The 14,640-nt window shown below is 29.5% G+C and overlaps 1 protein-coding gene across 1 annotated transcript; it reads right to left on the bottom strand.

The window, feature by feature from the left end:
* Positions 1–4,332: 4,332 nt before the first annotated feature.
* On the bottom strand, positions 4,333–14,237 carry LOC145964193 (uncharacterized). The gene is made up of 9 exons (XM_083086663.1): positions 14,094–14,237; positions 12,236–12,355; positions 11,985–12,102; positions 11,498–11,762; positions 10,642–10,758; positions 10,485–10,575; positions 4,770–4,915; positions 4,468–4,600; positions 4,333–4,383 (listed from the first exon to the last, which is right to left on the bottom strand). Exons 1-9 carry the CDS (start codon positions 14,235–14,237, stop codon positions 4,333–4,335), a joined length of 1,185 nt encoding a protein of 394 aa, XP_082942789.1.
* Between the last annotated feature and the right edge of the window lie 403 nt (positions 14,238–14,640).

The raw sequence follows: 14,640 nt of genomic DNA, 5'->3' as shown, positions 1-14,640 counted from the left end.
TCCAACTCATTCCGTAACACTCCTATTCTCCACATTTGACTTCCTCGGACTACTACTTGTTCCCCAGTATGAAGAAATGGCTGGCGGGAAGGAGATTTTATTCAAACGAGGAGGTGATTGCGGAAATGAATGCCTTTTGCAGAGTTGGACCAATCCTATTATTCGGAAGGGATCAACAAACTGGAGCAGCGTTGGACGAAGTATATAAGCCTAAAAGGAGACTACATTGAACAATAAGGTAAATGTGAAGGAGAGTGGTGTCCTCACGGATTTCGTTGAAATTTAACAATTTAGCTTATTTTAGTGCGTAAAACACGAATCTGTTAATTAAAACTATCGCTCTCACTTTACGAAAAAAGTTATAAAGCACTAAAGTTGACAGTTGTTTAGGATTAGGAAATCTGTCATACTGATTAAAGCGACGCGATCACATGTTTCGTGGTTATATGCACATGCGTAATGCCGAAAAGTGCGCGAAATTAGAAATGTGATAAAAGAGTGTAATTGAATAGATCACGTGACAGCTGTTTGATAGGTAAGTAATATTTTGAAATGATTGTCTTTTGTTTTATTACATGCTACATCTCATTGTATACACCTCATACGATTACGAGTCATTAAAATGCAGCTGCATGAGTTTTTGGCAATAACTCACGATAGAGATAAATTAATAAATTATTTAATTGAAAATAAACTCATAAATAATGAAATATACTGTCTAAAGTGCAATAATAAGTTAAAAATAAATAGACGTAACCTTTTATTTTGTTGCCAAAAGGTACTTTATAAAAAAAATGTGCATAAAAAATATGTAAAGAAAATGTAATTTTAAAGCAAGTGCAAAACTTGATACCTGGTTTAATAAATCTAAATTAAGTTTAGAAACGATATGTAGAATAACTGCATATCCACACGGAACATGACATCCATTGGAGGTCCATATAATCTCCATACCTCCATGTGACCTCTATCTCCACGGTGGATGTTCAATGGATCTCTAATAGAAATCCATATTATCTCCACGGTAGATGTTTGTAAATTTATCATGGATGTCCATTAGACGTCGGTTATGGATATATGATAGATGTGTACACATTTCTCTTAACATAAATAATTTTTATTAATTATTTTTCCTAGTATTGGTAAATATTATTTTTTGTTACTTTATCTTATATCTCACTAATAATTATAGTCAGTGGAAGTAAAATTTCACTGTAAAATCAGTAATCGCGCTAGTTCGTTCGTTTACCGCTATGGTGCGCTATTTTTCTCGTACTTGAGTTTTAATCATGAGAATTATATAAAGCTTGCAAAAGGCGACAGATAAAATTAAAAGTATTACTTCGATCTAATTTCTGATACAGTTTCAATAGAGGAACTTCAGATATTAAATCGATTTTATAAATCGGACAAGTAAATGTCCGGCCAATAAACGAAAATGATCCGTTCATTATCTATTTGTTACTCCATATAACGTACATATGACATCCATGAAAGCTCGACAAAACATCTATAATTACTCCATATAACGTATATCTGACATCCATAAGAGCACCACAAAATATCTATAATTACTCCATATAACGTACATATGACATCCATGAACGCTTCATTCAATATTTATAATTACTCCATATAACGTACATATGACATCTATGAATACATTTAATAGATGTCGAATGGAGGTATGAAATGCGGAACTGTGGATGTCTAGTAGATGTTTACGGGACGTTTCATGGACATCTAATGGAGGTTTCGAATCTCCATGGTAGACGTCTAGTGGACATCCATTAGAGGGTTTTGTTTCGTGTGGGTATTTTATCATGTTGAGACTTCCTCGACAAGATTTTTTATGTATAGAGTTAAAAATTTCTAGATTTCTACATTTGGTTGTTGATTGGTTTTCCTTTTGTCGAGAAGTAAGTATAATGAATATTAATATATTGATATGTTACATATATTAGTAAAATTTATAAAATATAATAAATCTTATATAGGTTTGCATATCCTGGGCCAAAAAAAGTTCAACTAAATTTGGAGGACCCAATACTATCGAGATAGACGAAGCAAAAATCGGCAAAAGAAAATATAATTGAATTGTTAAAGGGAATTGGATTTTCGATGGATATGAGCGCAAATAAAGTTTTTCTTGTGCCAATTCCAAATTGCATAGAACCAACTCTTTTAAATATAATAAAAGAATGGATCCTACCTGGCACAATCATGTCAAATTGTTGGAAATCATATGACTACTTAATCAGCGAAGGTTTCCAACATCTGAAAGTAAATTATTCCATGAATTTTGTCGACCAAGATATCGGTAAGTACACATTTAAATACACATTTAAGTACACATTTAAATATATATAGCGTTACAAATTAATAATATTAATATACTTTTATTTATTTTATATGCAGGAGCTCATACTCAACATATTGAACGCGTTTGGAGAGAAGAGTTAATATTCCACGATATGGGACACGCTCTTCTCACTTAGTGGGCTATTTAGCAAAATTTCTCTTCAAACGCGCTCATAAATATGACGAACGTTTGAATAGTTTTTTCTGTGCGATTACGGAATTGTATCCACTGAAAACTTATCCCAATAAAGCAGATGGAAGCTAAAACAAGATAATTTTAAGTTTATTTTGCACAATTTTCATTAATATTTTATTTTCGAATAAATAATTTATCAGTCAACATTTGAAATTGTTATATTTTTATTCATCAACCGAAATTATAATAAGGAACTGCGCGCTCGAAATTTGAATCTTGTACTAAAAATAATAGATTAAATTTTAGATTTTTATTGCATATTTTATTTTTTTGAATTTTATTGCATAAATCTTCGCCTTACTAAATGTTTGATGAGTCTACATTATACTAAAAATGATAGATACGGAAAAGATTAGCGAGGCCCCTACGCAAGGGAGAGTGCATTTCCTCAGACACTCTGTATATACAGGGTGTGCCATTTTAAATAACGACCTCAAATATCTCCCGAATAATACGTTTTACAGAAAAATGTTTCAGACAAAAGTTGTATGGTTTCGAGGGGGCCATAAGATGGTATCATTGGTTTGACCTTGAAGAGTCATTTGAAGGTCACGTGAAGGTCACTTCAATTCTTTTAAATGGAACACCCTATATATTTTTGCACATTCTTGTAGGTCATCTCGAGAGCTTTCCAAAACACTTATGACAAAGTATTTTTCATTAAGTACTTTCCGAGTTATGAGGCTTGAAATAATTTCTTAATTTTACATAAACCGTAAAATATCTTGTAAAATATTCATTTTTCGATTATCTTACCTTAATAATTTTATGTACAAAATAATGAGAGGAATCAATTGGTGTAAAGAAAACAATTGTTTCGAAAGAAAAAATGTAATTTGCAATTAACAATTACATTTTTTTTTCGAAACAATTATGTGTTTTAGAAATTATTTCAAGCCTCACAACTCGGAAAGTACTTAATGAAAACTAATTTAATTATAGTGTTTTGGAAAGCTCTCGAGATGAGCTACAGGAATGTGCAAAAATATATAGGGTGTTCCATTTAAAAAAATTGAAGTGACCTTCACGTGACCTTCAAATGACTCTTCAAGGTCAAACCGATGATACCATCTTATGGCCCCCTCGAAACCATACAACTTTTGTCTGGAACATTTTTCTGTAAAACGTATTATTCGGGATAAAAATTGGGAGTTCCATTTAAAAAATCAACTTAACCTTCATATGACCTTGAGTACTTCATCCAAGGTCAAATTCTTATCATCATTAGATACATTTTATTTAGTCCTACAACTTTGTTCCTTATATATTTTTCATTATAGTTGATCGTTTTCGAGATATTTGACCGTTTCCAGACTTTTCTAACACCCTGTATATATTGTGATCGCGCTTTTCCGGACCGTACGATATAGGTATATATACATTTTAATATTAAAAAAAATAAATTATAAATTTAAAAAAGCTTAAAATAATATTGTCTCTCAGAAAATTTTTCTTGATCTGTGAAATTATTAACAAAATATAAAAGATCATATTGCGTTTAATTTTTAAAATTGTTGATGTGAGTGAGGAAGAGAGTTACTCTAATGTACTTTCTCTTAATACATATTTCATAAACGTGAATTAGTGAGGATTTCAAATACGACTAATCATTAAATTAATTAATTTTTTCATTTATGAAAATATTGCTATTATAAATTTTCATTTTGTTGATATTAAATTTGTAAATTCTTATTTGTTATATTCTATTTGTTTGACCATAAAGTATATTATTTTTTACACCACTGGATATTAATTATATATATTTTTTGTTGTTATTATTGGACTGAATACATAACAGTAAAGTAAGATACAGATGTCTTTATCAGCTGTAAGAAAATATGCATTTATTTCTTTCTGTGATATATTACTTAATACGTGACATATTATGATACATATGAAATGTTTCGTACCGTGGCAAAGCATTCTAAAGATGCTGTAAACAATCCACCGATGCTTAGACCAAAAGCTTTGTTACCTCTTTGCAACAGAAATAGTATTAGCTTTTGTATATGTAGAGGAGCTGTATACCAGCAGACATTATATCTATTATATGTGAAAATATAATGAATCAATAAAACTTTAAGAAAAGTGGAAAGATCTAATGAGATATATATTCATTTTGTGCACTTTTTGAATTTACATTTTTTTTATTAACATTTATATACATATATAAAAAAATGATAAAATTATGTAATCTGAAGATATTTCTTACGCTGCGGCATATACGTCATTATTATGATCTATAATTTCTTGTCCGACAAAGTTAGACAAAAACATGTATAATATACAAACAACTACAATGTAAATAGGTAATAAAAATTGTTCGAAGTTATATACTGATGATGCAACCTGGAATACCTAATATACACATTACGAATTTCAATGTTATAATGTGTAAGTTTATAAAAAGATTATAAAAGAGTTAAAAACACTTTTTAATAGTAATTAAATAATCTATTATATTTTAAATCATAATTAAATATTAAATCATTATTAAATTCGTTTTTTATCAATTAATAATCTATTTATTAATCATCTTTAGTCGACTTATATGTATATTTTATTTCCATCGCATTACATATTGTATTTATGCAGATTTTACTTTCATAATATTCTTTTTTATTAATCTTATAAATATACAGATATATTTATAAGATTAAATTTCGAAACATTATAAAACTTATTAAATATACAGGGTGTCCCATTTTAAAGGATCCACTCAAATATCTTAGAAACACTGCATTAAATCGAAAAATGTTTCAGACATTAGTTGTATGGCTTGAAGGGGGACATAAGAGGGTACCATTGATTTGACCTTGGGTGATGTTGTCAAGGTCAGGGCAAGGTTACTTTGATTTTTTTAAATAGAACCCCCTATTTTTTATTATATACTCTCGTAGCTTACCTCGAGAGCTTTTCAAAACACTATAAGTATTTTGAACACTGAAGTATTTTTTCATTAAGTACTTTTTGAATTATGAGATTTAATATAATTTCTTAATTTTACATAAACCATAAAATATCTAGTAAAATATTCATTTTTTGATTATCTTACCTTAATACTTTTATGCACAAAATAATGTGAGAAATCAATTCGTCTAAAGAAAAAATATAGTTGTTTTTGAGAAAAAATATGTAATTGTTAATTGCAAATTGACAACGCCACCCAAGGTCAAATCCAATAGTACCATCTTATGTCCGCCTTCAACCATACAACTTATGTTTGAAATATTTTTCGATTTAACGCATTGTTTCTGAGATATTTGAGTGGATCATTTAAAATGGGACACCCTGTATATAATAGTACTAGATTTTTAACTATATTTATGATTTTTAAGAAATAAATCGATTACAAGTTAAAATAAGTAAAACGAAATCTTAATATTCATACAAATCTCACTATAAATAAATTTATAAATTTTTATGTTATTTATAGCAATGATATTGCGAATTATTATTTAAAAATTAATAATTGTTAACTAAATTTTCTTATAGCCGAAAATATTACCAAAACTATGATAAACTGCATTTAAAGATTTATATTAGATAGAATTATATTAACAAATGATCAAAAACATTTTAAATTACAAATTACAAATTTTATAAATGGTCCAAATGATAAATCAATAATAATAAAAAAGAAGACTATTTTAGACCAAGCAGAGCGCAGGTGGTAATGCGTGACAAAATTATTTTTTTTTTTTCAATAATTCTTTATAAATTCAATAATTCTTACAAACGTTTCGGTCCCTTTCAGACCCTCCTCAGTGTGACACAATAATATTCATATCAGATATAAAAGAAATACAAAAATAAATAAATGAAGATTACTGTACAGGTCGAAGGATAAAATTGTAAAAATAAACACAGTCAAACAAAAGAAATAACGTTAAGAATTTAAAATAAAGCAGAATAAAACGCAAAAATCGCTACGCAATACAATATCCATTGCTTCCAAAAACGCTACGATATTACCTAACAATCCTCACCGTCCCGCGCAACTTACAACCGTCCGCCTTTAAAAATCATTGATGTCATTGTTCCCACGAAAACGTTGGCCACCAAACTCACACTCAAACACACATAATATTAGTTACACCAGTAAATTAAGATCAATGTCTTCCCATTCTAAGTGTTCCTGCAAAACCTCCCGTTTATTCCCTGTGTCCTATTTCCGAATTGCCTGGACATTCATCCTACCCCATCTTTTTGAATCCTTCTTCCTTTTCCCAACCTTGTAATCCTTCCGTTGCGAACCCTCCTAAGAGGGAATGGTTTTTGAACTTGTTTTCGATAAAAGTCCCTGATATAATACAGGGGCTGTTACAATTGAGTGAGAATTTCGGTCTACCTATAACCACGAACAAAAATCAGCATGTGTATGAGATGATCAAACACATGGAAAAAAATATTTTTTAAAAGTAGATCCGGTTGTTGCTAATGATATTAGAAACCATTCTCTTCTTATTTTTGAGAAATTTTTATCTTCTTCTCCTTCTACTTCGCACATTGAATCTACAATTGTCAAGGCATTGAAACATACGAAAAACTTTTTAAAATTACATCCGGATTTGGTTATCACCAAAGCCGATAAAGGAAGTGTGACAGTTGTCTTAAATAAGAATGATTATTTGAGTAAAATGGAGGATATTCTGAATGATAATGATACGTATTTAATAGTTAATAAAGATCCTGTGAAAAAGATCACAACTGATTTGCGTTCTTTGTTGTCGAGATGGTTAAAGCGGAATTACATTTCTCCTGCAAAAAAGAAATCTTTATTTCTTAGCGACGGGATCCTTCCCCATGCGTATGGTTTGCCTAAGATCCATAAAAAAGATGTCCCATTACGTGTCATTGTTTCATCGGTAAATAGCCCCTTGTATGCATTCGCTTCGTTTTTACATGACATCATACACAATGGCATTCCAAAGGCTAAGAGTCACATCGAGAACAGTTTTGAATTAGTCAAAAAATTACAGGGGCATTTAGACACACAGCATAATATTTTTTCATTAGATGTGGTCTCGCTGTTTACCAATGTTCCTTTGGAACTGGCCATTGGGGGCATCGGGAAGAGATAGCATTTCATTAGCCAAACTACTGACATTCCTTATACGGAATTTATTGCTGGCGTACGTCTTGTGCTCAATTCGAATTTTTTTAAATTTTTTTAAATTTAATGGGAAGATTTACAGGCAGACTTTTGGCACACCAATGGGTTCCCCACTATCCCCTATTTTGGCAGACATAGTGCTCCAAGATATTGAGGAGAGAGCCATCTCTAGAATACCGATCTCGATTCCTTTCTATGTTAGATATGTGGATGATATTCTGCTTGTAGCTCCTCCATCTTTCCATACAAATATATTAGACATCTTTAACTTTTTTCACCATAGGTTGCAGTTCACTATTGAAACTAGCAGAAACAATCACGTCAATTTTCTTGATGTTTCAATTGAGGTGAATGAGGGAATCTTGGAGTTTGATTGGTACACAAAGCCGACTTTCTCGGGCAGATTTATGAATTTCTTGTCACAGTATCCCATGAGCCATAAAAGAGGTATTGTTTTTGGGTTGTTGGACAGGGTTTTTAGGCTGTCCCATCCCACATTTTTACAAAAAAATCTTAGAAGAATCATTGAATTACTTCTTAACAATGATTACCCGTTGGATTTTATCTTCTTGAATATCCGTTACAGATTAAAATTTCTCATACATTCCAATGGGTCAAAGAATCCATCACTAACGGGTTCTTGTCCGTCTTCTTTTTTTACAATGCCTTATATAAGAAATATTACGGACAGGTTCTCTCCTGTGGCAAGATCGGCAAATAAATCAATGGCGTACGTGATCCCAAATAAATTAAATAAAATCATTAAAAAACACAAGGATCCCATACCTATTTACAATTGCAGTAACGTAGTTTACAAAATTAATTGCAAGGAATGTGATGCGTCATATGTGGGGCAAACCAGTAGGCAACTCATGACGAGAATTAAGGAGCCTTAACATAAATAGACCTTCTTCGTCGTTAACTGCAATTTCTGAGCATCGATTAGAAGGACATGAATTTGATTGGGAGAACGTACGAGTCTTGGATAAAGAGCCGATGTTTAAGAGGAGGATGGTTTCGGAGATGGTTCATATACAGCAAGTGAAAGGGTTAAATAGACAGGAGGATACAGAGCTCCTTAGCAATTATGCCTATCCCATTTTAAGGAAGTGTACGTCGAAGCACCCCTTTCGGTATCAAGGTTTAACTCCCTTTAAAGTTACGCTCCTGTGGCTCTCCCCGTTTTTGTTATATTTCTGTGTCTCCTAACAGTCGGTTGTTATCTTGGAGTCTATGACTACGTTTACACGGCTTCTAACATCGATTTAATAACGCTGATGTTATAACTCCTATTTAAAGTGAGTTGTGTTTATACGTTCAAGCTTATCCTATCCCCACCAAGCTATAATAACTTAATAACTTTCGAGTGAAGTGAGTCCAAGAAATGATACCAATGAAGTGATACTAAATTTGCAAACAAGAGAGAGTTAAGATGTTTAATTTATCGGTTGGTATTATTGTCATCGTTACACTGCGGCCGTTTACACGTCCTTTTTACGTCGATGTAATAACGCTAAGCCTTTTCGCCAAACGACTTTGAGTTACTACATCGATGTAATATCTTCATCGTAAAAGAGCGTTTATACGGCATCTAACGTCAGTAGTTATAACATCAATTAGAACTTCGGCGTAAATCGAGTCGTGTAAACGTAGTCTATCATAATGCATTTGAAAATCAATTCTGTACAACGCAATTTGTGATTTATCTTCCAACTTTTCTGCAAGGTAATTCCTTTTCCGTTTTCCGTTGTTAGTTTTCTATAAATTAATTTACTCGAAATTATAATATTTTCATGGCTTAATTCCATTTTCAACTCTCAGTTTCAATTTCTTGATTGTGTCTTTTTAATAAAATTATCATCCACCCCCCACTTTACAGATTTCTTTACCAATGGTTTGCCATGTCGCTTGAGCATTGACTGCATGGGATCCTTTTCTCTAACGTGTGTTCTTTGGGAAAAACGTCAGGTTGGATAAATTTCGATGGGGTGTGTTTGAGTGTGAGTTTGGTGGCCAACGTTTTCATGGGAACAATGACATCAATGATTTTTAAAGGCGGACGGTTGTAAGTTGCGTGGGACGGTGAGGATTGTTAGGTAACATTGTAGCGTTTTTGAAAGCAATGGATATTGTATTGCGCCGCGGTTTTTGCGTTTTATCCTGCTTTTATTTTAAATTCTTAACGTTATTTCTTTTGTTTGATTGTGTTTATTTTTACAAATTTATCCTTCGACCTGTACAGTAATCTTCATTTATTTATTTTTGTATCTCTTTTATATCTGATATGAATATTATTGTGTCACACTGAGGAGGGTCCGAAAGGAACCGAAACGTTTGTAAAAATTATTGAATTTATAAAGAATTATTGGAAAAAAAAAATTTTTTTTCACGCATTACCACCTGCGCTCTGCTTGGTCTAAAATAGCCTTCTTTTTATTATTATAGAATTATATTAATTATATTATTAGAATGTTATATTACGTATCGCTAGAATAAAAATATCGGCAAGAAGATTAAGTACATGTAGTATAAGACAACATATTACAAAATCCGTCTTTAAAAAAAGGCATATTATTGACATTGTTGCCTCTTTCTTCGTGATGCTGATTGGTTATCTCGATTTGTTGTGCTTATATTTGTACCATCACCGGGATGGTTAACAGTTTTTTTAAATTAATTGTGTTTTTTATTTTATTTATATTATATTTAATACTTTAAAGGCAAATGATACGCGCGCAACGTCATGTGTCTAATGTAAAATTTGTTTAATTTATTTTGATAAACACATTTTGATAAAAACATAAAACTTACTTGAAAAATATTGAAACTCAAAGTGATCACACCGAATATTATTAATAACAAGACTGATGTCTCCAATTTAGATGTTAAATAATTCGAAAATCTTTAAAAATAAAAAATATATTATTACGCATACTGTATATACATATATTCTGGAATAGATACCAACTTCATAGCCTTACGATGAATATCTATAGCATAAATTATATCCTTGTGAATCAAACTCTCTTTTTGTAAATTAATATCTTGCGATATATAATTCTGCATTGCGTTCTGGATACGGTAACTATGAATAAATTTACAAAATTAGCTTTGAGATAGAATGATTTTAATCTTAATTCATATAATATGTAGTCAAAGACTGCAACGTTCATAATATTATATAAAGTCTAATATAAGTAAATCAGCATTTGTATATTTTTTAGATTATTAAGGATATTATATATTGTTATACTCTTGTTTAAGTAATGCTTCATACAATTTGAAGCGCTTTATAAAATAAATCGTATTTTAATATCTTTAATAATATTTATATAAGTTTTTGTGATGTTTTTCGTATTTCAGAGTCATTTTCTATTAAAACTTTATGGAATTTAAAAGAAATTATTATTAATGTAACTATTTAATTGTGTTTGAAATAATGTGTAGTTTCAAATACGGAATACAGTTTATTTCAAATTTTCAATCATTTTAATAGCAGAATTAAGATAATATTATTTACTTATATCCTGTTAAACATATATCAATATTTTCATCCTTGAAAATCATTATTTTCCTAACGTTTCAAGAGAACAATTAAGTTGATTAAACAATCCAAGTAATTTTAATAACAATTTCATAGATTTTGAATATCTTGTATATAAAGTGTGATTCATTTATTTAATGAGATAATTAATTCATCTTTCCGCATATTTGATAGATTATTTCGATAATCCAATATAAATAGCTATTTCAAAATTGCACAAAAACAAAATATAATTATTTTTAACCTTAATATTTTAATTAATTTTGTATTAATACTTTACCTAGCAATTCTAAACATTCCGCAAAAATGTTGAAAATATGTAATGAGCATTGTCCCGGTTGCTATTACTGCAGCAATTCCTACGTAGATAGCAACATTTATATGCAGTTGCCGTAAATATAGCCGGGAATATTGTTCTTGTTTTACAAAATTAGTCGTAATCTGCATATGATGCTGTTGAAACTTGTCTGTTGATAAAATAACGTCGAAAAAATCCGACCAGATTGAAACAGATATATGAACGGATACGGTGAAAAAGAAAGACACTAAATAATAATATAAACAAGTAATATGTTAATATTATATAACTATATATAATAACGCAATAAAAACTCGTGCGCTAATTTAGCTTTAACTTAAGCGCTATATAACACTTTACATGATTCAAAATATTTTTTATTTTATGTAAAGGCTTTTGTAATAAACTTGGCTCATTAATGAAATTGAAAAATGAACTATGAAACGTAATTAAAGAGACATTTTCTCACTTATTAAAATAATCGTATAATATTTCGCATTGTTTCCATATTTTTCAATGATCATGAATTCATTGTTGTCCTTTATATCATCATAGATAAGCTGGAGTTGTTTCATTAAATATATTATCTATATTATTTGTAACAAGCTTTTATTCTATTTATCTTTTTGTAAAGTATAATAAAGACTACTACGAAGTTTTAAAATAAATGTTTATTTATTATATGAACCTACATTACGATATAATAAATATTTGACTTACTGTTTCGTCATTAATGTAAAACGAATTGTATGTCAGTGTGAAACTAATGCAAGCAAATGCGGGAGATAGAATCTTAATAATAATGTCAATAGTAAACTTTGAAGTTAGAAATATTATAAGCTGTAAATAATAATTTTCTTCAAAATAATTTATATAACAAGTATCTTTATTTTTGATTAATAAATTATAAATTCTATGTTGTTATAGTTAACTTATCTCATGGCAATATAATAAATTAATTATACAGGGTGAGCCATTTTAATTAACGCACGCAATTATTTCGGAAACAAAGCATTTTAGAGAAAAATGTTTTGGACAAAAGTTTTATGGTTTCGAGGGGGCCATAAGATGGTATCATTGGTTTGACACTGAAGAGTCATTTGAAGGTCACATGAAGGTCACTTCAATTTTTTTAAATGGAACACCCTATATATTTTTGCACACTCTTGTAGCTTATCTCGAGAGCTTTCCAAAACACTATAATTAAGTACCTTTTTGTTAAGTACTTTTTGAGTTATGAGGCTTGAAATAATTTCTTAATTTTACATAAACCGTAAAATATTTTGTAAAATATTCATTTTTCGATTATCTTAATACTTTTACGTACAAAATAATGAGAGGAATCAATTGGTGTAAAGAAAACACATAGCTGTTTTTAAGAAAAAATATGGAATTGTTAATTGCAAATTACATATTTTTTCTTCAAAACAACTATGTGTTTTCTTTAGACCAATTGATTCCTCTCATTATTTTGTACGTAAAAGTATTAAGATAATCGAAAAATGAATATTTTACAAGATATTTTACGGTTTATGTAAAATTAAGAAATTATTTCAAGCCTCATAACTCAAAAAGTACTTAACGAAAAGGTACTTAATTATAGTGTTTTGGAAAGCTCTCGAGATAAGCTACAAGAGTCTGCAAAAATATATAGGGTGTTCCGTTTAAAAAAATTGAAGTGACCTTCACGTGACCTTCAAATGACTCTTCAGTGTCAAACCAATAATACCATCTTATGGCCCCCTCGAAACCATAAAACTTTTGTCTGAAACATTTTTCTCTAAAATGCTTTGTTTCCGAAATAATTGCGTGCGTTAATTAAAATGGCTCACCCTGTATATAATAATTTTTTAAATAAATAATTTTTTGTAAGAGAGAGACAAATATATTGTATTAGTGATATAATTATATTTATATTATTACAACATGGTATTAATAAATATATTTGTATATTTATATTATTATATGTAGTCTGAGATATAATACATTATAAATATACAATTTTATTTTTTTATAATAAAACATTCAATGCAAGTTGAACGTAAAAGTAAGAAATTATCATAAAGACGATGAGATAATATACTTACAACATTAGAATATATTATATTTAGATATATATAATATATTAAATAATATACTTAGGATGAAATATATTCTTATAAATAATCATAATTTTCGACCGATTTTTTATTAGCAGAAATCTTTACATATTACCACTCATATACACGTTTTATTAGATTATATTAATAAACATTTATAAATATTATTAAATATCTTTATTTTATAGATTATAAATTTTGAATAAGATAAAAGCTAAATATATTTATGAATATATAAATAAAGAATAATACTTTATATTATTTAATTGCGCTTCTTCGGAGTTTCAGAAGTATCTCCGATATTCGATTGCTTATATTTCAATTGATATCTTTTTTAAATAAATTGATTAAGAAATTTTGACAGATAGAAAAAAAGTAGCTCACGTATGCACGCAAACACACACACACACACACATACACAAAATTGGATTTTAGAATTCATATAATGCATATTATAATTAAAATATTTTAATACATACTTGAGATACAATAAGGATTGCTTCAATGCTAAAAAAACAGATTGATTGAAATCGAGTAAACGTTGACTTCTGATAAGGCCATAAACCAATAGTCAACAGTAAAATTCGGTTAAGATTAAAATACCGATCTTCAATACTGATCATCTCTCTGCTAGCACTAGAACACATTTGACAAGGATGAAGTCGATGGACATTTGTTTATCCCCACCATTCAATTGGTTGATTAAATATTCCCAAAGTCCTCTTTTCTAGTATAAATTATTACGCTCCATAAAATATAAGTTAATTTTCGTAAAATGAACCATAATTGTACCAAATGGAACACGAAAGAACACAAAGTATGACTATAAAACGGAACATCTGTAATTTAATATTATTTTGTCGAGGGGCAGCTGTCGATTAAGCGATCGATTTAACGCCAAAAGAAATTAAACACATGTTGTTTTCACATAACATTAACGGAAAAAAGTGTATGGGTTACGAAAGTGACGCAAGCATAGTCATCATTTTTTCAACCGCGCATATCCACGTACTTAGATGTAGTATA

The sequence above is a fragment of the Camponotus vicinus genome, unplaced genomic scaffold (genome assembly GCF_025532165.1).
Source record: "Camponotus vicinus isolate PSW18456_S1 unplaced genomic scaffold, iyCamVici1.0 SCAF_13, whole genome shotgun sequence".
NCBI lineage: Eukaryota > Metazoa > Arthropoda > Insecta > Hymenoptera > Formicidae > Camponotus > Camponotus vicinus.
The sequence above is the reverse complement of the archived record's forward strand: the minus strand, read 5'-3'. Positions and strand labels throughout refer to the sequence as shown.

Coding starts and splice junctions, on each gene's coding strand:
- LOC145964193 (XM_083086663.1), bottom strand. CDS start 14,237: ATGATCAGTATTGAAGATCGGTATTTTAATCTTAACCGAATTTTACTG. Junction 10,759..11,497: donor GGAATGTTTAGAATTGCTAG/GTAAAGTATTAA, acceptor ATTTATTCATAG/TTACCGTATCCAGAACGCAA. Junction 4,916..10,484: donor TGAGTTTCAATATTTTTCAA/GTAAGTTTTATG, acceptor TGTGTATATTAG/GTATTCCAGGTTGCATCATC.